The 23,334-nt window shown below is 41.0% G+C and overlaps 1 protein-coding gene across 1 annotated transcript in view; it reads right to left on the bottom strand.

Annotated features, from left to right (window-relative positions):
- LOC126262757 (dnaJ homolog subfamily C member 13) overlaps positions 1–23,334 on the bottom strand; it is a 410,038-nt gene that overhangs the window by 292,200 nt on the left and 94,504 nt on the right. Inside the window, exons 8-10 of the mRNA XM_049959568.1 lie at positions 14,198–14,370; positions 7,194–7,401; positions 1,460–1,615 (exon numbers count right to left, since the gene is read on the bottom strand). Coding sequence (XP_049815525.1) covers positions 1,460–1,615; positions 7,194–7,401; positions 14,198–14,370 — 537 coding nt within the window. The remainder of the gene's footprint in view (positions 1–1,459; positions 1,616–7,193; positions 7,402–14,197; positions 14,371–23,334) is intronic.

Below are 23,334 nucleotides of genomic sequence, written 5' to 3'. Positions count from 1 at the left end.
TCTCAGGAACAGCGCCAGGCGGGCGTGGACAGAGAACAAAATGCCCGACAAATGACGGGCCTCAGAGAGCTGCCACAGATGGAGACCAAGTCGGGTGCGGACGTCCGAGGGAGCACCAGGGAAGAGACAACACCTTACAGGCAGCACCAGGCGGGCACAGACCGCGAACAGAACGCCTGACACGAGACAGGCCTCAAACAGCTGCCACAACTGCAGATGGTGGACGAGGCAGGTGCGGACGTCCATGGGAGCACCAGGGAGGGGCCAAAACCTCAGGAGCAGCACAAGGCGGGTGCGGACCGCGAACGGAACGCCCGACACAGGACAGGCCTCAGACAGCTGCCACAGATGGAGACCAAGTCAGGCACAGACGTCCGAGGGAGCACCGGGGAAGAGGCAACACATTACAGGCAGCGTCAGGCAGGCGTGGACGGCAGAGAGAGCACCCAGCGCCCTCTAGGCATAAATACTGGACAAGATCCTCCAATACAGCAGTCTCAGGTAACACCTGAAGAAGGCAACGAGTTACGAGGCCGAAATATTGTGCCAGAGCAACACAAACATCTGGCAGTAGACCCAATTATTCCACATGTCAAGAACATATCTATTTAGTGACTTGAGCATGTTAGACATTGTACCTACATAACATTCATTCACAGAAAGTGTTGCTCTTCTGCTTTCATCGCAAGAAATTCGCTGCAGGAATTCATCATTTGCTACCAGGAGTGTATGGAGAACATGCTCTGTGGAAAACAATATGCAACGATTGATTTTGACAATTCAATGACAACAATTTTAAAATCAATGTTGAATGGATCTTTGTCAGCAGTGCAACTAGATCAAACTGTGAATATTGAATACTATGAAGCACGATTACTCAATTTGAATCACACATTTAAAAACAAATGTGCACATTATGCTCAGAGACATGACAAAGTCTTTCTGCTTCATGACAACGCCAAACCAGATGTCGCTAAGTAAGTAAAGCTTCAACAGGAAGTCTTACTCCACCCATCATATTCAGCCGACATCTATCCTCCAAGTTTACCATTTTTTTTTTCAGTGCATGCAGCATAACTTCAACAACACTGCACATCTTTTAATTATCTTAAAAACTGTCCCCATGAGTGGATCACTTCAAAAGACACTGAATTTTTTTATCACGGATTACATTTGTTACCCAAAAAGTGGGAAAAGGTTGCTAGCTGATAAGGGACACCACTTTCAGAATATTATCTTATACCATGCTATTAAAATAAATATGTCTTCTGTCCATGTCCAACACACAGTGAGAATTAATTCAGGCACCTAATATTTCCAATACTTACTAAACACTGAAGTTCAAATCTTCCACACTCAGTACGGTAAAACTGGATCTGAGTATGGTAACAGTGTCAAAATGTGTAAAATTAACAGAGAGACAACAAATTATTATATTAGAAAGCAGATTACCTCGTACCTGAAAAAGCTTAAAGAGTGATCTTCCCCTCTCAGCCACCATTTCCAACAAATTGTCAAAATGCTTTCCATCTGTAGTTTCACTGTATGGTACACAGAGAGCAAAAGTCAGATAATCAAGCATTGCAGAAACAACAAGTGCTCCTGTACCTCGAGTCTGCAAAAAGAAAATAAGGGTCTTGTGTTAGTGAATAGCCAGTATGCATGCATCTAATCATCAGCAGCGTGAGGTACTGGACGTCCGTGAAAAAAATTGGCCTCACAGTATGCTTGATGGTAGCTACCGAACGAATAAGATCAGAAAAACCACAGGACATTAATCATTGCTATCTGAGTCTTAATGGACTGGATAGTTGTAGAAAAAAGATGGCTATCTCCTGTGGTGTAACATATCACTTTGGTACAAGGATGTGTAGCACACTGTCTATAGTACTGATGAATGATGATCACCTCCACGAAACTACTACTCAGTCTGAACTGTGGGTTTAGACTTTTATACAGTTTGGACATTTTCCCCTGTATGTGCATGAAATCTGGTGTGGACAGATGCAGCACTTCTTCAAGGTGGGATGAAGATAGCTGCTTTATCACGTTTTGTGGTACCTGCTGATTTGAAGGTTTATTTCACAGAGTCTCACCTGGCTTAGATATGTGCCACACGCTACAGAATAATTACATTACATTTTTATTGGTCCTTTTGATCATTTGTTGTACAAGGTATACAATATGATATTGGACAAGTCATTGTGATTTACAGTACATGTTTTTAAATCATACAAAAATATTTACATTGATTTAGGCTTAATATTATCACAACTGAAGGTTCAGCTTCCATACATTATATTTAAGCTTGGCAATAAATTTTTATGTTTCAAGATATTCATGTATACTATAACAACATTTTTGCAATAAATATTTATGGACAGCAGCTTTAAATTTTAAAGTGTCTTATTGTTTTAATGTTTTTAGGTAGCTTGTTGTATAGTCTGTTTCCTGTCTGCAGTGGTCCATTATGTTTTAGTGTTGTCTGTGCATGTTGAACATGTATGTCCTGCTTTCTCCTTTTGTTATATAGGTGGATACTCTGGTTGGTTGACACAAGATTGCTGCTATTTTCTAAGATTTTCCTTACAAACACGATTACTTGTAAAATGTACAGACATGGTAGTGGAAGGATATGTAGTTTCTTGAATAAGGGCCTGTATGAGCTTCTTAATGCAGCATTTTCTATTGTCCTTACAATTCTCTTTTGGCATATAAAACAACTTTTGTTAGAAGACGCGTTTCCCCAAAAGATTATGCCATATCGCAGTAAGGATTCTGCCTGGGCAAAGTATACATCTTTTAGTGTCTCTTTCAATGTGCAATCAGAAATAATTTTGATAGTATAGCAAATTGTATTTAATTTATTTGTAATGTATTTTGTATGTTGGACCCATCTTAGATCTTCTTGGATCCATATCCCAAGAAATTTTGTAGAGCTTACATTTTGGTTATGAACTGCAGATTGAAACTGAAGAAACTGCAAAAAGGTGGGAATTTAAGGAGATGGGACCTGGATAAACTGAAAGAACCAGAGGTTGTAGAGAGTTTCAGGGAGAGCATAAGGGAACAATTGACAGGAATGGGGGAAAGAAATACAGTAGAAGAAGAATGGGTAGCTCTGAGGGATGAAGTAGTGAAGGCAGCAGAGGATCAAGTAGGTAAAAAGACGAGGGCTAATAGAAATCCTTGGGTAACAGAAGAAATATTGAATTTAATTGATGAAAGGAGAAAATATAAAAATGCAGTAAATGAAGCAGGCCAAAGGGAATACAAACGTCTCAAAAATGAGATCGACAGAAAGTGCAAAATGGCTAAGCAGGGTTGGCTAGAGGACAAATGTAAGGATGTAGAGGCTTGTCTCACTAGGGGTAAGATAGATACTGCCTACAGGAAAATTAAAGAGACCTTTGGAGAGAAGAGAACCACTTGTATGAATATCAAGAGCTCAGATGGCAACCCAGTTCTAAGCAAAGAAGGGAAAGCAGAAAGGTGGAAGGAGTATATAGAGGGTTTATACAAGGGCGATGTACTTGAGGACAATATTATGGAAATGGAAGAGGATGTAGATGAAGATGAAATGGGAGATAAGATACTGCGTGAAGAGTTTGACAGAGCACTGAAAGACCTGAGTCGAAACAAGGCCCCGGGAGTAGACAACATTCCATTAGAACTACTGATGGCCTTGGGAGAGCCAGTCATGACAAAACTCTACCATCTGGTGAGCAAGATGTATGAGACTGGCGAAATACCCACAGACTTCAAGAAGAATATAATAATTCCAATACCAAAGAAAGCAGGTGTTGACAGATGTGAAAATTACCGAACTATCAGTTTAATAAGTCACAGCTGCAAAATACTAACGCGAATTCTTTACAGACGAATGGAAAAACTGGTAGAAGCGGACCTCGGGGAAGATCAGTTTGGATTCCGTAGAAATGTTGGAACACGTGAGGCAATACTAACCTTACGACTTATCTTAGAAGAAAGATTAAGAAAAGGCAAACCTACGTTTCTGGCATTTGTAGACTTAGAGAAAGCTTTTGACAACGTTAACTGGAATACTCTCTTTCAAATTCTGAAGGTAGCAGGGGTAAAATACAGGGAGCGAAAGGCTATTTACAATTTGTACAGAAACCAGATGGCAGTTATAAGAGTCGAGGGGCATGAAAGGGAAGCAGTGGTTGGGAAAGGAGTGAGACAGGGTTGTAGCCTCTCCCCGATGTTATTCAATCTGTATATTGAGCAAGCAGTAAAGGAAACAAAAGAAAAATTCGGAGTAGGTATTAAAATTCATGGAGAAGAAGTAAAAACTTTGAGGTTCGCCGATGACATTGTGATTCTGTCAGAGACAGCAGAGGACTTGGAAGAGCAGTTGAACGGAATGGACAGTGTCTTGAAAGGAGGATATAAGATGAACATCAACAAAAGCAAAACGAGGATAATGGAATGTAGTCAAATTAAATCGGGTGATGCTGAGGGGATTAGATTAGGAAATGAGTCACTTAAAGTAGTAAAGGAGTTTTGCTATTTAGGGAGTAAAATAACTGATGATGGTCGAAGTAGAGAGGATATAAAATGTAGACTGGCAATGGCAAGGAAATCGTTTCTGAAGAAGAGAAATTTGTTAACATCGAGTATAGATTTAAGTGTCAGGAAGTCGTTTCTGAAAGTATTTGTATGGAGTGTAGCCATGTATGGAAGTGAAACATGGACGATAACCAGTTTGGACAAGAAGAGAATAGAAGCTTTCGAAATGTGGTGTTACAGAAGAATGCTGAAGATAAGGTGGGTAGATCACGTAACTAATGAGGAGGTATTGAATAGGATTGGGGAGAAGAGAAGTTTGTGGCATAACTTGACTAGAAGAAGGGATCGGTTGGTAGGACATGTTTTGAGGCATCAAGGGATCACAAATTTAGCATTGGAGGGCAGCGTGGAGGGTAAAAATCGTAGAGGGAGACCAAGAGATCAATACACTAAGCAGATTCAGAAGGATGTAGGTTGCAGTAGGTACTGGGAGATGAAGAAGCTTGCACAGGATAGAGTAGCATGGAGAGCTGCATCAAACCAGTCTCAGGACTGAAGACCACAACAACAACACATTTTCGAGGGTTCTAGCAAACAATTCTATGTCTGGTGCTAGTGGACATTTATTTTGCACTGTGTGTATATGCATTGTAACTGTTTTTTCTGTGTATATTAGTAAGTTGTTACCAGAAAACCAGTCTGTAATGTGGGTGGTACAATTTTTAATCTCATGTAGTAATTCTTCTTTGGTCCTTCCTTTTATCATCACATTTGTGTAATCCATAAATTTTATGTAATTATGGCATGGGCTAGTCTGTTCCAAGTCATTTACAAAGAGTAGAAACAGAACAGGTCCTAGAATGGAGCCTTGTGGTACACCATACTTCATACTAGGCTTTTTTGAGCAGTAGGACTTTATCTTGTTCACTTCTTGGATAGTAAGCTCAACTATTTGTTCTCTGTTTTGGAGATATGATTTTATCTATTCATAGGCCGGGCCACTAATACCTACAGATTCAAGTTTCTGAAGCAAGATGTTGTGACTGATGACATCGAATGCTTTAGAGAGATCTAGAAATATGGCTAAGATATGTTCTTTACTGTCTATTGCATTTAAGGTTTCATTTAGGAATGCAGAGACAGCTGTCTCAGCAGATTTAGATTTTCGGAATCCATGTTGAGTATTTGAGAAATAATTATTTTTTCTATGAAATTGAATAGTCTTTTATAATAGATTTTTTCAGTTATTTTGGAAAAACCAGATGATAGTGAGATTGGTCTGTAGTTTGATACTTCTGTTTTTATCCCTTTCTTGAACAGGGGTTTTACTTTTGCTATCATCAATTTTTCTGGGAACACCCCTTCTGATAGAGACCAGTTACAGATGTTGACAAGTGGCCTGGCTATGAAGGGAGCACATTTCTTCAAGATATAGTCAGGGATATTGTGAGTACCAAAAGAGAATTTGGGCTTCAGTAACAAGACAATTGCTACCATTTCATGGGAACAAGAGAGGAAGCTGAACTGTCTTTCTGAAGAGAACTGTCATTAAAGTTATAGTGATCGCATATAATATCAAAACGCTTATCGTTTTGAAACATTGCATGATGTGTAAGTACTACAACCAATACATCAATATAACAACAAATGAGAATAAGTGATTTCTATTCATTAAGTAACACACTGAAAATTAGATAAACACTTTCAGATTTTCAGCACAGTTATGGGTACAGCAGAGAAGTACTCATCCATGAGAAGAGCTACATGGCTTAGCTGGATGATAATACAACAGATTTGTCCATAATTTAAGGGTTTCTGAATTAATACATAATATCCACATTCAAAACACCTCACTCCACACAGCTAAAAACGTTCATATTCAGCCATAAAATCCAAAAATATTTTGCAACTAACACGAGACAACATAGATGGAGAATATAAGATACAATCAAAACTAATAACTGAAGAATAATGATTTTATCTGGTGGACAAATTTACGCATGATGACTGCTCTTTCTTATTCCTACTCTCCAGCCAGGAAGCAGGAATGAGAGATCAGTAAATAAGTTACAAAGAACACGGCAGCATTTAGCGTGCAGAAATACCCTCATCCTTCAACATTTGATGAATTACTGAACAACACATAATACTTTTTGTAATTAGTGACATTGAATCCTGCCTTACGTAATGCTGACAATTTCAATAAACCTTTCATAACACATCTGAACTACTGCTCTTTGCATAATCTCACATTATGATGAACAAACAGCAGTGATCCAGCTATTGGCTCCTTCATTTGCATATAGGAATGGTGTACTATAGGGAAGACTGCTGCATACAAGCTCTACCTCTACATATTAAGTGTACATGTGACTTATTAGAAGTCTTTTCAAGAAACAGCCTAGATACATAAAATGGAGAAAGTTCCCTGTAAACAAGACATATATTCTGTGAAATTATTTCACATAGCAAATGATGCCACAACAGATCATGCAGCTCTAAGAGGTTCCTTAAATCCTTTGTAATAAAATGTTCTTCTCATTATAATTAATTTTTTTACAATATGTAATGTGGAATGAAGTTGGTAAAACTTATACAACAGCAACATAGTTAAACAGTAGTCTAAAACATGTGCATAACATCAAAGTACATATGAAACGTACCACATGACAGATCCACATGTCCAACAAACTTTCTAAAAACTTTTGTGATGACAGTAACGAAGACTTATTAAGTTGTTCTTGCCGCAAATCATAATCGTCATGCATTGGGTGCATCAATGCACAAATCATGTCAATAGCAGCATGAGTTACTCCCTCATCTTCCCTTTTAAGTGCTTTCACAACTTTTAGGCCAACACTTTCTCGGAACCTAAAGAAAAGTATCATCAGGAGAGAATTTTAACATTTTATATACTTTTAAATTTTTAAATAATACAATAAATATGTATACTTCAAACAAAAATTGCTTCAAATGTGCCCTGTGGACACTATAGTACTTACAAGACACTTAGTTATTATTTTTTTCTTGTTTCTTTTGTGTTGGTCAACTGTTTAATTGTACAAGTGGAACAAATGGTTGTGTATCATGGGAAGGTGGCCCCAGTACTGCCCCAAATAAAATATTTTCAAATAATGATCAATGCTGCTTACCAGAAAACAACAGAAAGACACAAGAAATGCTGACAGAGATACAAATTCAATGAGAGTACAGTAATGTGTCATTTCATTAAAAATTTTAAGGGTATTAATGACAATTGAAGGTATAGGTGTGGCCAGATGCCTTGGTGAGTCAGTGCCCAAATAAGTACATTTTCTATGGATGCCAAAGCCATGGATGAGGGACCATTCCAAATGAAAAGATAATAACTGTAAAATTACAAGTAGCCTGCAGATGTTTGTAGGTGATTTTGAAATGTTCTGAAGTATAGATATTAGTGTCAGGTAGGTAGAAATTATTATTAAAGGAAAATGGCATGTAATTCAGGAAAGGAAGCAGTAAAAATTGTCAGAGCAAGACATTTTAGCAGTTCAGTTTTTGCACGGCTCAGGTGATGAATTTATTCAGTCAAATGTACTATGTTTTCAACTGAGCAGGTGAATAATATGCTCTAAGCACGTGGTACACACAAAAATCTGCAAGCAGAGTGAAGATAAACATAGACCAAACTTCTGAAATAGCATGCCAAATGGCAGAGGGAACATGTTGCAGCTACTGAGTGCATCTAGCGGCAGGTTTAGGCAAAAACTGCCATTAGCCTCATTGCACTGACCGTTAATTGCACAGCTACAGTCACTAAAAGTGAGCACATAACCAAGCTGTTTGTAAGATTAGTGACAAAGTGATGATAAAAAAAAAACTTTAAGAGTAACATGGATGAGTATAATTTTGCTACAAACTTGGAGAAACTTTTATACAGACGTTTCACTTGCTTGGTCAAGAATACAGGGAGGGTTGTACGAGTTGCATGCACCGCTGTGAGTGGTTTAAGCAATTTGAACATGGCAGAAAGTCAGTAAAGAGGATCCCTGGCCTGAACGACCTTCCACATCAACAGATGATGAACATGTCAAGAAAGTTCAGGCTACGATCTGAGAAAACTGTCATCTAGCTGTTCGAGAAGCTACTGACAAAGTGAGCATCAGCATGGAATCTGCCATCAAATTTATTGTACAAACTTGTGATATGCACTACATCAGAGCAAAATTCCTGCCCATTTGTTGACAGGTGATCAAACACACCCTTGTTGAATCACGCAGAAACTGCTTGTTATTGCAAACAGCAATGAAACCCTCCTTAAGAATATCATATACAGGAAAAAAGATGTAGGTTTATGGCTATGATGTTGAAACAAAGATGCAAACATTACCACAGATGGAGAAAAGATCTCCCCGTCCAAAAATAGCATGCAAGAGTCACGATGATGCTGGTTGTGTTTTTTGACTGCAAAGACACTGTCCATCAAGAACTCGTATCACCTGGTCAGATGGTGAATATTGAAGTGTGCCAGAGAATTTTATCATGTCTGAGGGATGCTGTGTGCAGGAACAGGGCTGAATTTTTAAAAACCAGACTAGGATGTTGCAACATGACAATGCACCAGCTCACATGTTGCTCCTTGTCTACAGCTATCAGGAAAAACATCAGAGTCCCATTGTGTCCTACCCCACCCTATTTTCCAAACCTAGCTCCAGCAGATTTTTTTCTGTTTCCCTAACTCACCACAATGAAACAATATCATTTCCAAACTATAAAGGAGACACTGAACAATGTCATGAGAGACCTGTGAGCCATCCCAGAAAGTGCATTCCAGGAGGTTTACCAATTTTGGGAACAGTGTACAGCTAGTGGAGAGGACTACTTTGAGGTGAGACAGTGCTTAAAATCTAGTACAGTGAGCAATAAAGATATTATAAGTGAAGGACGGTCTTTTTTGAAAATATCTTATTCTACCATAACACAAGACTGTGTTCTTGTTGCTCTGGCTGCACTTCCAGTAAATGGGTTAAACCCTTAATGTTGAGAAGAGAGTGACACTGGTTTGAATTCACTCTGGTCAAGGTTTACCAAGGGACATATGCACACACACTACTACTGTTCACTTTGACGTGAGGAAAGGCAATGTAATATCTCAGCAAAAGTGATTTATGAAGTCTAATTTTAGGACTGTGCACTCACCTTCAAAAGAAATGACGTAATGGTAAGTGTTCAGTATGATATCATTAACAAGAAGCTGCAATAATTTAAAACTTACGCATAATATGAAAGTATATATGAAACTTAACAGAACATATTCAGATGTCCAACAAACCCTTAAAAACTCTTGTGATTGCAGTAATGAAGACTTACTACATTGCTCTTGCTCACATACTACTTAATAGAAGCTCCGAGTCGTTGACAGGCACACAAAAAATTTGGTTTTTGATGGGTCTTATTAAAAAAGTTAATGAAAAAAGGAACCTTGTACATCTACTCGAAAAAGGATAATCTGAAACCTAGTGAAGTGTTCATTCTTCACTGTGTGTCTGCTGATGTGTCAATGCTTCTACTATTCAGCAAATTTTATCTTCATGCCTAAGTTATTTACATTCTGCAAGAACTTTCCATACCATACTCACATATTACTTACATGAGAAACAGAATGCAAGTTAACTGCAGTGACTCTTGTAAACAGCACCACGACACAAAAAGTTCCATGCAGACTGGCTCAATTTACACAGATCCACAGTCAATCTCATTCACACAATAACATGATAATGCTCTAGAACACATATTGCTCTACATTGGCGATGCCAGTGCCACTGCTGAATCTTTTCTTTCCTTGGGAAATGCTCATCACAACACATCTGAGATGATGGAAAACTTGGAAAACTTGCTACTAAGTATGATGTCACTGACATATCATAGTCAGTATGCTACCCAGACTTTAATAGTAATAAATAGGATTCACCAAATATAAAGAGTCAGTCGTGAACTGCAGAACACGAAAACCATAATTTGGTTCACTTAACTGGTTTCAACAGTTTCAACTATCATCTTCAGAAGTGAAGTAGGCTAAATTATTAATGAACCAACATCAAAAACAAGAATCAGATAGTTGTGTCCTTTGCTACAGAGTCTGATTCTTATTTTTGACAGTGGCTCACTAATAATTTAGCCTACTTCACTTCTGAAGATGACAGTTTGAACTGTTGAAACTGGTTATGTAAACCAAATTATGGTTTTCATGTGCAGCTGACGACTGACACTTTATCTTTGATGAAATATTCTGCAGCTGCTGACTACAGCTATGAACAAAATCATGAAAAGAATTAGCTAAGAGATGATACTGAATGCAAGTCAGGGCCTCCCAGGACTACTCCAAGGATTGAGGCTGCTCTCCTTGAGTAATAGAGTAGTTTCCCACATGGCCCCATCAACATTCATAATGATTCCATGTCACGTACATGAAAAACACTTGACAATTTTCACCAACCAGACATCATATTAAAAGATGTTAAATACAATTGCTGCACCTGTTCTGAGCAATTCTGTTGTTGCCAAAATTATCCTCTGATGTCCTGTGCAGTACAGACAATAATTAAACATCACCTACCTCAATACATTTACTGTGCATCAAAGATATCATTTCATGTGTAACTGATGAGTGAATTTAAAGTTGTTTCTTTACCCTTGTTAAAAGAGCGAAATAGAAAACAAACTATGTTTACTCCACTAATATTAGTTTGTAAAAAAAATGTTTTTAACTTACTAGGCCACCACTGGGTAACAACTGAATAATGGCCATGAAAAACCCTAGTATGCAAGAAACACAACCACATTGATTAAGTACCTAGGTGTCAAACAATGGAAACTCCAGGTAGGAATATTAACAAAGTAGAAAAAGATAGATTGCTACTTACTGTAAAGATGACACATTAAGTTGCAGGCAGGCACCGTTGGAAAATACTTGCACAAAGCTTTTGGCCATACCCTTCATCAGAAAGAGAGAAAGCAAACACAACTCACACACACATGACCACCAATTCCAGCAGCTCTTAGGTGTGCTTGCTTGAATGAATGAATGAATGGTGAGTATTTCCCTTTTTCTGACAAACGCTGTAGTTGAAAGCTTATATTTAAGTGTCTTAATTGTGGCTGTCTGCAACTTGACATGCCATCCTTACCACAAGAAGCAATCTATCCTTCCCTACATTGTAAATAAGTAGGTGGAACATTACAAAGTGATATGAACTGGAACGAGCATGTAAGGATTGTAGTAGAGATGGGCAAAACTGTTCTTTTCAGAGATTGGATCAGAACTGTTCGCTCCCTGAAATGAATTAGCTCTTTTTCATGACTCACCACTCACTCACAATAGAAAATAAATGGAAGGCACATTGCCCTTTAAACTTTGTTTATTCCAGTACTATACCTGTATTTTGATCTTATTTGATCCTATTTTGAAGTAACACAGATAATGAGTAAGAATTTTGTATTGTTTATTGAAATTTCCACGATATGACAAAGTTTTTGATTATTGATTTATTTTGCACTATCGTGGTTTTTTGGGTGATCGGAAAATGTTGTAACTTGAGATTTACATTAACAATATATTTGGCTATAATGTATTAAAATTTCATTAACCTCATACAAATACATCGCAAGCCATATATTTTTAAAGTGAACGTTTCCTTCCGAAGACGCCTAAAATCGCAAAATCCGTACCAGAATAAGAAAAAAAATACATAAATTTGACTGTAAAACGAAAGTGCTGCATATAGCCTTACGCAGAATAAAACAAGGAAAATATTGGTGTATCACATTTTGCGATACGTTTATCGGTTCGCTCGTAATTAAGGCGTAAATTCGAGTATCCATAATAAAAATCCTATGGTAAGAGGAGTCATCAGGAACCTAATCTAATCAGTTTAAACAAATAAAAATAAAATAAAAACGATTGATGTATACATAACATAATAATGTAATATACATAGCGGTATTACTACGAAGAACAATATCCAGTAGAGAGGAACTCCGATGCAGAGGCGCTGAGTCGAGCAGGTCGAGCCGCGAGCTGTATTACTGCATGAGCTGAGACCGCAGAGACCAGAGTGACACCTGAGTCGCTTTGCTCAACGCTCTGGCTGGAGTCGAGACGGTGGGGTGAGCGTTGAGCAGGCGAGTTCCGAGGGTGGGGGGAGCGGTGAACTCACCCGCTCCGAGCCAAATCGTCGGTTCCCTTGCGAGCAGGTTTTTGCAAGTAGTTCCTATGTTATCCGCTAGGTGGCTCTCTGTCCTGTTGCTCGCATCAACTGCCCAGAGGGCAGGACGTGCGACTGAAACGATCGCCGACAGAGTGCGATGCGAAGTTAAGCTGCGCCAGACACTGCACACGGCAGACGACGCAGAGACGGCACGGCATATGTGAAACACAAAATCCAATGGGGCACTGCACAATGCAGGCAGCCAAGGTAGAAGCAGGGCAGAGGCCGGCACTGGCTGTGTTGTGTGGCGTGCACTGTGCTCTGACCAGCAGAGGCGCTGCTGATATGCTCTCTCTCTCTCTCTCTCTCTCTCTCTCTCTCTCTCTCTCTCTCTCTCTCTCTCTCTCTGCCGTGGGAAACGTTTGGAGCTACCGTTCTTTTTTTCTGAATCACTGATTGTTCACTCCTTTGAAAGATTCAACTCTATGAATTAGTTCAAGAGCGGATCCCCCATCTCTAGATTGTAGTAGGGAATACCAATGGTCAACTTCAGTTTATTGGGAGAATTGTAAGAAAGTGTGGTTCATCTGTAAAGAAGACTGCATGTGGGAGACTAGTGGGAACCACTCTAGTGCTGCTTGAGTGTTTGGGCTCCACACCAAGTCAAATTGAAGGAAGATTCAAAGCGATTCAAAGGTGAGCAGCTAGTTTTGTTGCCAGTAGGTTTGAGCAGCAAATAAGTATTATGGAGATGGTTCAGGAACTAAAATGGGAATCCTTGGAGGGAAGGAGACATTCTTTATGAGGAACACTACTGAGAAAATTTAGAGAGCCAGTATTTGAATACAACTGCAGAAAGATTCTGCTGCCACCAAAGTACATTTGCATAAGGATCACAAAGACCAGATAAGAGATGTTGGGGCTCATATGGAGGCATGTAAACAGCCATTATTCGCTCAGTCCATGTAGTGACTTGCCACACTCCGTATAGTGGGTTGCAGAGTATGGATGTAGATGTCGATGAAACCAAACCTTGAAAACTAAAGATATACAAATGTCAGAATCTTTGGCCATGTACATTAGGCAGGAAAGGAAAACTAAAATTCTCTTTTTTTCTCTCAATGTTTCAAAGGTTATTCGATGTGAAGCCTAATCAAAGTTCTATCTTCCCCCATCTGCCCCCACCCCCCACCCCCCCACCCACCCCCCTCCAAATAACTGGAAAAATATTTCCATTACCAATAGCACCATAATATCACATGATTTCTATTACACTGCGTAGCACCTGTACTATGTCTGCAAAGGATTCTACACCTGTGACTTGCATTCACCGTTTCTCAATTTTTCATAGATTTTTCAAAATTTCATCTACCAAAATGTGACAGGTAAGTCTTCTACTTCTGATCACATTATAGCACTAAATGCTTCACACATGGTTAGTTGTGTTTAATTTTTAACATGTTAAAGTCTCATCAGATTACCCAGGCATAGATGTAAAAGCAGCAAAGCCAACTTTGGATGCAACTAGCCGTCTTAATGCCTGGAACTGGCCTTCCAGTTCTTGAGGTGTTATTGTTGCTTGGTCCCCTTCTTTCTGTACAAGAGATTGTAGGGCTCCAGTAATAAGCTTCTCCTTGTTTTCTGCGAACAGTCCCTGAGGAGCACATACACAAAATTTTTAAATGGTTAACTAAACTTAAAATATTTTTTTATTACAATGGACAGTAAAAAATTTAAGAAACTAATTCTGCACAAATGTGACTCTTTTACGATTCTTAAGTACTACAATGCATGGGAAGTTCTAGTGAAGAATTACAAATTGTTTAGGAATAAAGGAGGTAACACACCGAAAGGCAGAAGTGCTGCGTTGTCAATACGTACATAAAAAAAAAAGGGTACAGAGCTTTGCTAGCTTTTGCAATGAATTTTTTTTCAAGCATGTAGGAGAAACATGCACACAAAAGGGGGTGTATCAGGAGCATGGACAGTAACAGATATTGAATGATCACAGTGACAGACATGGAGGTGCTGCACATGGGGCAGGGTTCTCATCATCTTACAGAGTTAGAAAAGGGCCTCATTCTGGGGCTTGTCTCATGCGTGAACTGCTTTTGTAGACAACATGACCAATAAAAATACAATATGATACTTGTATAATGCATGTGAAATCCTTGGGTGCTGTGGAAGCACTACATTACCACAACTACTGCACCAGTACCAAACTGGCCATGAACACGTCAAGACACGAGGTGACGGCTCATCTTGTTACAGCTGAACTCACCCGTGCTGGTGCCGACCCAATCAAACAACAATGGCAGCATCACAGCGAGGTTGGCACATGCAGCTCACTGACAGCACCATCTCACCAATCGGGCTAGCGACCTACCTTTTAGAATCCTGGAGCAGAGGGCTCTCTCTCTCTCTCTCTCTCTCTCTCTCTCTCTCTCTCTCTCTCTCTCTCTCTCTCTCTCCCTCTCTCTCTCCATCTCCCTCTCTCTCTCTACTATCTCCATCTCCCTCTCTCTCTCTACTATCTCCATCTCCCTCTCTCTCTCTACTATCTCCATCTCCATCTCTCTCTCTCTCTCTCTCTCTCTCTCTCTCTCTCTCTCTCCCCATGGACTACATATAGAACTTATGATCTGTGTTCTCGTTAAAGTGACTCAATTATTCTATTCATTCTTATTTGTAAGTGTTACTACTGTTACTACATAAGTGACAACAAATATTGTTTGTTATTCATGCATGTTTTTCAACGAAGTTGCAATGTTGACAGCTGCATCTTTGGAGCTAGTTGTTCATAGTTTACTACGGAAGTAGCAGTAGCAGCAGCAGCAGCTGGGATGCCAGAGGTGGTAGGAAATGCAGCAGCAAGAATGCAAGGCCATGTTCGACAGTGTTGGTTGGTTGGTTGGTTGTGTTGGGGAAGGAGACCAGACAGCGAGGTCATTGGTCTCATCGGATTAGGGAAGGGCAGGGAACGAAGTTGGCCGTGCCCTTTGAAAGGAACCATCCCGGCATTTGCCTGGAGCGATTTAGGGAAATCACGGAAAACCTAAATCAGGATGGCCGGACGCGGGATTGAACCGTCGTCCTCCCGAATGCGAGTCCAGTGTCTAACCACTGCGCCACCTCGCTCTGTGACAGTGTTGACAGGCCTGTTCATGGGCCTCAAAATTTGACAGCCTATCTGCCATCTTTCACTGCCTGCAATGGAGCTGTCAAAAGACTGTGAATCATACATGAAATGCCAATGGCAACATTTCCCACCCTTCGAAGTAACATACATCACTTCATTTGAAGTTCTCTTTCTGTCTCGGATCTCTCCCCAAATCATCCCCCTTCATCTCGGTCATTCAATAAAATGCATCATTTGCTGACTATATATTATTGCCAACATACTTGTGTGATTACTGCACGAGTGGAGTTTTATTAGTATAAGAAACAACCACATCAACCTTCTCAGACTTGGGCTGTGGAGTTGCAAGGTTTAAATCACAAGTGTCATTTCGTTATTGTTCAATCTAAGGAATCTTAGGTGAACACAACAGTTCAAAAATGCTATTATTAGGTCAGCTCGTGATAAAGAGGTCTGCCATTGAGCATTGCAGTTTGAAGACCCCTCCTTAGAAGAAATACTTGTTAAGATAATACAAGCATTTGAAGTTTCCTAGGCTGCAGGCCACCTGATTCCTAGGCTGAAAGGGCCACTATCCACTTCAACAACAGTAGGCACTCACATCCCAGCAGGTCTTCAGTGACAGAAGTCACGGTGTTGCTGCCATGACCACCCACCACACTTCACACACACTACACCATAGCAGAATGAACTTCCACAAGCCACTGCCTTCCTGCCCTACATGATTTTTCAACATGACTGACTGGCCAGCCCTGAGTGCAGGGTTTCCTTACCATCACAGTCAAAAGAAAGGACACACAGCAAAGGTGTCCAATTCTCAGTCAGCTCCAGATGTGACTTTGAACCCTCAAGCTACGGACATTAATGTTATTAGCCATGTGTGTGACAATTTTGCAACTGTTTCTAACAAACTGTTCATCAATGTGCCCCTACGACTGCAAATGATAAGGGCGCAGGCTTCACTTCTGAACTCTTAGCACTTACCCAACCCCCGCCCTTGCTGTCTCCTACTTGACAATGTCTTGTCCGCTACAGCCAGCAAACATATTCCTCTTCTGGGACAGTTCAAAGCAGAAATTACTTACAAGGTGATGGTGCAGTACTGACATTCCTTGTGGTTGACAGTGCCTCTACAGAAGATCTTTCTGGCTTGGTGCCTTCCTTCACAGCATTTGGATTCAAGGTTACCGATTTGGTTCATTTAGCATCAGATCGTATACTTCATCAATAAGTTGATGAACTGTGCATGGAAGATTGCATTCTTTTTTCACCTGAGCTAGGCAAGACCACAGGTTACACAGGACACATTACCCTCAAAACCCACTGCACAATCTCTCTTTTGTCATGGCTGGCCTGTGCCACTGGCAGCACCTCGTAATCCAGTAAAAGTAGAACTAGATAGATTGACAGTGTTGGATGTCACAAAACACATATCATCGAGTCAATGGGCTATTCTGTAAGTGATTATTAAGAAACCGAAGGGCCTTTGCGACATTTTCAAGCTGATGGTTAATTCACTGCCTGGTTGATACATACCCCATTCCAAAGTGAAATTTTCACTCTGCCCAGAAGAACTTATGACAAAAGCCAGGTGGACAGTATGTTTTGAAACAGTATCTGTTGGGAACATAATTACAGCTGCCACTTGACGAACAGTGACACCAGTTTCATGTTGTCAATAACCATACAGCTTCTACCACTACAACTGGTTGGGTTTTGGTATCACTAGTGCTCCAGATCTTTTTCCAACATTATCTGGAGCAACTACGACACCAAATCATTTCTTGTATCAACTATGTTGATGACACTTATCACAGGTCCCACCTCCGAGGAATGTATTTGCAACATTCGACTTCTGTTTCAGAACTTGGGGGACATGGGTCTCAAATGCAGTTTGGGTGTCATTTCTTAAAACCCTCTATTGAATACCTGGGGGATACAGTCTACAAACAGCCATATTACAGCTATTGAAGCCCTCCGACACCCTATTAAGGTGACGGAGCTCCAGGCATTTTAGGCAAAGTCACATATTGCCACAAGTTCTTGTCATCGTCATCTATGGTAGCACACATTTTCAATCAATTGTTTAAGAAAACTGCATCATTTGTTTGAATACCTGCCTGCGAACAAGCATTCTGAAAATTGAAAAATGGTATGCATTCCACCCTGTGCTGGCCATATACCAGCGAAGTCGCTAGTTTATTTTGGCTACCGCCATATTGTTGTACCCGAAGGGAGTCATACTGTCTCAACATAATACAGATGGTTTGGAGCAGCTCTCTGCTTTTCCTCAAAGACACTCAACTCGGCACAGAAAAAGTAGTTACAAATCGAAAAAGAGACCAAGGCCATTTTTTCTGTGGTCATTTTTCTGCAAACGACAAGTTTCATGTCTTTCTCTCTGGTGTCAAGCTTTACCTTGTTACAGACTACAAACTTTAGTTTTTCTCTTTAGCTCTGTGGCATGTCTGCTGGGCAAGATGGCACACAAACTTCAAAGTTGGGCTCTGTTTCTCAGTCATTATCCGTATGAGATCCACTTTCACCTGATGGCTCAGCACTCAGATGCCCTGCCCTGTCCCTTCTTCCTATGAGTCCTGAACCCAGCTTTGACCAGGATGATGATCTCAGTTTCTATCTCAATTGTGAAGCTCAGTGGAAGGCAGATGGTTTCCTATTACCAGCTCCCGTATCACCCACGCTGTCAGCTCAGATCCCGTATTTCACCATGTCTGGCAGTACATGAAGCATGGGTGGCAGAAACTGCCTCCAGCTTGTGCATTGGATCCCATTTGTAATTATTTTGTGCTGTGTAATAGATTGACTCATCAATGTGTTATTTTGTTGTCTGTGCCACACGTGGACATTCCGGTGTCCTTCACATGGCACATCTTTTGTCTCTTGCATTGTGATCACCGGGGCACTTTACAAATGGGGATGTTGGCCTGCCGACACGTCTACTGGCCGAGGATCGATTGTGAGATTGAACTTTTAATTGCCGCTTGTTCTAAATGTGCAGGTCACCAGACCACTCCACAGCAGTGTTATCCTTCATCGCCGGAACCTTTATAGCCACAGGAGCAAGTCCACCTCGATTTAAATTCAAACATTTTAGGTTAGGTTTTACTGCGACTGTTATTGATATCCAATCAACAACAAGTTTACTGTTACCAGTCACTTTTTATTTACACCCACAATGTGTTTTGAAGGTTTAAACGTCCATCACCAGTTGGATTTACAATTGTTAGTATGGCATGTGTGCTGTGTTATAATTTTGAGTAACTTGTAGTACTTTCTCCTGTGGACACAGGCTCCTTTCTCTATCATAACATATCAATGTAAACTGTCATATTTTGTAAACAATATTAAAGTTGGCATGTGATGTGTTACAATAGAGGAAGGAGCCTGTGACCACTGGAGACAGTGCCACAAGTTACAAAAATTATAACACAAAACACATGTCATACTAACAAATGTAAATCCAGCTGATGGATGTTTGAAGCTCCAAATCATGTTGTGTATATAAATAAAAAGTGACTGGTAACAGTAACTTCTTGTTTCATTCACCACCACTATTTTGTGGGACCCTTTCTGGATGTTTACTAGTTTGCGGTCATAGATGACTACACTATTTTATTTCTGTACATCATAACAGAACAGATGGCTGAGTGACGGACAACTGCCCAAAGTTTATCTCTCAGACTTTTTGAGAATTTTGTATGCAACATGATACCCAACATGCCAGGTCGAACCAGTTCCACCCACAATCGAACAGGGAGCCAGAATGTCTCATCCTGTCTTTCAGGATGCAGATGAAGTACATAGGGGATGCCTTGGCTGAAGATGCACTCATCCATTTTCTCATTTCTTATAAGTCCACGTTGTTGGGTGACAAGTGCCCGACTCAACTGCTGCATGGGAGTCAGTTGTACACAGTTCTCAATCTCCTGCTGCCCACCTCACACCATCCTCAGGTGCCTCCATTGCCACATTACACTCGGAACCCTGTGTGCACTCGCACTTCTAGTCCCCAAGACTGCTGGAGCCCATTAACCATCCATGGCAAGCAGGGTTGGAGAGTCTCCAGGTGGCAGACAGAGGACAGGCTGGTGGTCTGCCAACACAACCAACTCTGCCCATGGGTAGGAGACCAGCCTCCGCAATTCCCAGAAACCTCTCCCTCCTGGTGTCCAGATCCTCTCATTCTCTGGCATTCTTGAAGTCCTCTATGTTTTTGCTTCTACCTCCTACACTGAGTGCAATCTACTTCACCCTCCTCCAATTTCTTTTCTGCCCTCTAAACAAGGGTCAGTGGCTACATGTGGACAAGCTTCAGCAGCAACTGGTGGCAACTGATGGTCCAGCCAACTACTTCCCACAGCCTGAGGCCCTGGACACCACTATCATCATTCCGACTCCAGTATCCGCACCTCCTGCAGCTGGTGTCTCACCTTCAGTCATCCCCCTGCGATGGAGCCATCAGTGCAAGGGTCACTTCTGGCTTCTCTCTCCAGTGCTAGGTACTGTGGGACTTTTTGCTTGTCCACAGTCACCCACTGATTGTGCCCAGAAGACACGGACATCGCTTTTCCGAGTGCCGCATGACATCCCGTGCTGTGAGGGATGGACACCAGAGATGCATTGTCTCTGTCAACCTACCAATGGGAGATGGCTGTGGTAACACTGTTACCACATTTACACCACTCTGGGTGCCAGCTTGTCTTCTTAGGATTCACTTCGCCCACATCGGCACCTGGCAGCACAGTCAAACAGTGATGGCAGCATCGCATTGAGGCCAGTGCACACAGCCCACAGACAGCGCCCTCTTGCGAGTCTGACTAGCAACCTACCCATTAAATCCCAGAGTTGAAGGCTCTTGCTTTCATTCTGCAAAGGTTCATTCATGTGCTCACTTGACTCCATTCTTTGAACACGTTTTACTTGTTTGGACTAAGCCTAACTACGAGGCCTGTTCAGAAAGTAAGCTCCGATTGATTGCCAAATTGAAACCACAGTGAACATCAGAAATGTTTTACTTGTAACAATTAGCTACACCTTTCAGCTACTTCTCTACGTAGTCGCCGTTCTGACTTAGACTTTTGTCATAGCGTTGTACCAACTTCTCAATAGCCTCATCATAGAAGGCAGCCGCCAGTGCTTTCCTCCAATTCTCCACGCTGGCCTACACCTCGTTGTCTGTGTCAAAATGTTGTCTTCAAAGACAGCGGTTCATGTGACCAGAGATGAAACTCAGGGGGAGACAATTGCGGACTGTATTGTGGGTAATCTCACATTTCCATTTGAAAACGATGCAGGAGCATCTTCATTGCCCCTGCAGAATGCGGCTGAGAATTGTCTTGAAGAAGAAACAGCACGACAGTTATGTAATGTTAGCTGCATAGCTTCAGGCGAAATTTCTCACCAGGCCCTCGTACTTGGCGGCAGACACTATTTTCTAGACATCTTTACGCACTCACTGCGAGCTCAGAAATGAGAAGAGCGACGTGATGCTAACTGGGGTTATACTAGAGACACTACCCAACACATCTGTGCAAAGCTTTATCGGATTTTCATAGTCGTTTCCATTTCGCGACCGATCGGAGCTTACTTTCTGAACGCCCCTCGTATGTACATGGACTATGTACGGAACTTATGATCGGTGTTCTCTTTAAAGTGATTGGTTATTCTGTGTGTACATATTTGTGTGTTTGTTACTACAGTTGCCTCATTCTGGGCTTAGATACTCTACAATTTTCTTATCAATCTTTTGTGTCCAGTTTTTTGTCTATTTCACTTCACTTCACTTCACTTTTCTAATTACATCTCTTTGCCTGTTTGTTGACCATTTTATAAATTTTTTTGTACTGAGCTGCTACATGACAATAATATCAAAGGAAAACTGATATACAGCCATCAGAAATATAATGTACATGTTTACTAACCACAACAATCTTTAACAACAATGAACACATGAAACACTACACTTCATAATCTTAAATTGCCCACTAAGGATGACAAAGACATTCCACAATGTCTGGGTAAAACTGTGTTTCATATAAAAGGTACACTATGTGATCTAAAGTATCCGGACACCCCCACAAATGTATGTTTTTCATATTATGCGCATTATGCTGCCACCTACTGCCAGGTACTCCACATCAGTGACCTCAGTAGTCATTAGACATCGTGAGGGAGCAGAATGGGGTGCTCCACGGAACTCACGGACTTCAAATGTGGTCAGGTGATTGGGTGTTACTCGTGTCATATGTCTGTATGCGAGATTATCACACTCCTAAACATCCCTTGGTCCACAGTTTCCAACGTGATAGTGAGTTGGAAACATGAAGGGACACATACAGCACAAAAGTGTACAGGCTGACCTTGTCTGTTGACTGACAGATCACTGACAGTTGAAGAGGGTCATAATGTATAATAGGCAAACATCTATCCAGACCATCACACAGGAATTCCAAACAGTATCAGGATCCACAGCAAGTACTATGACAGTTAGGCGGGAGATGAGAAAACTTTGATTTCACAGTTGAGCGGCTGCTCAAAGCCGCACATCATGCTGGTAAATGCCGAACGATGCCTCGCTTGGTATAAGGAGGGTAAACTTTGCTTGACTGAGCAGTGGAAAAACATTGTGTGGGGGTGATGAATCATGATACACAATGTGGCAATCCGATGGCAGGGTTTGGGTATGGCAAATGTCATCTGCCAGCATGTGTAGTGCCATCAGTAAAATTCAGAGGCGGTGGTGTTATGGTGTGGTGTGGTCACGTTTTTCACGGAGGGTGGGCTTGCACCCCTTGTTTTTTTGCATGGCAATATCACGGCACAGGCCTACATTGATATTTTAAGCACCTTTTTGCTTCCCACTGTTGAAGAGCAATTCGGGGATGGCGATTGCATCTTTCAACAAGAGTGAGCACCTGTTCATACTGCATGGCCTATGGCGGAGTGGTTACACGGCAAGAACATCCCTGTAATGGACTGGCCTGCACAGAGTCCTGATCTGAATCCTACAGCACACCTTTGCGATGTTTTGAAATGCCGACTTCATGCCAGGCCTCACCGACTGACGTCGATACCTCGTCTCAATGCAGCACTCTATGAATAATGGGCTGCCATTCTCCAAGAAAGAGCCAACAGCATATTGAATTCCAGCATTACTGATGGAGGGTGCCACGAACTTTTAAGTCATTTTCAGCCAGGTGTACGGATACATTTGATCACATAGTGTAAATCCACATCCTATATAATTACACTTGTCACAGGTGTTTTATAATGTAGTTCAGAAATAAAATCTATATCTTACAAAAAATCATGTGCATTTGTAATCAAAGTCTTCTGACCTCAATAGCATTACTAGCTGAGTACAAACATCATTTGTAACAAAAGCAAATGATCATGCAAAACTATACAGGTAGCAGTCCAAACTTAGAACTTCAAGTTCTGGCTGTCAGCTAGTAGAAT

The sequence above is a fragment of the Schistocerca nitens genome, chromosome 6 (genome assembly GCF_023898315.1).
Source record: "Schistocerca nitens isolate TAMUIC-IGC-003100 chromosome 6, iqSchNite1.1, whole genome shotgun sequence".
NCBI classification, from domain to species: domain Eukaryota; kingdom Metazoa; phylum Arthropoda; class Insecta; order Orthoptera; family Acrididae; genus Schistocerca; species Schistocerca nitens.
This window is presented reverse-complemented; position numbering and strand designations above follow the sequence as displayed.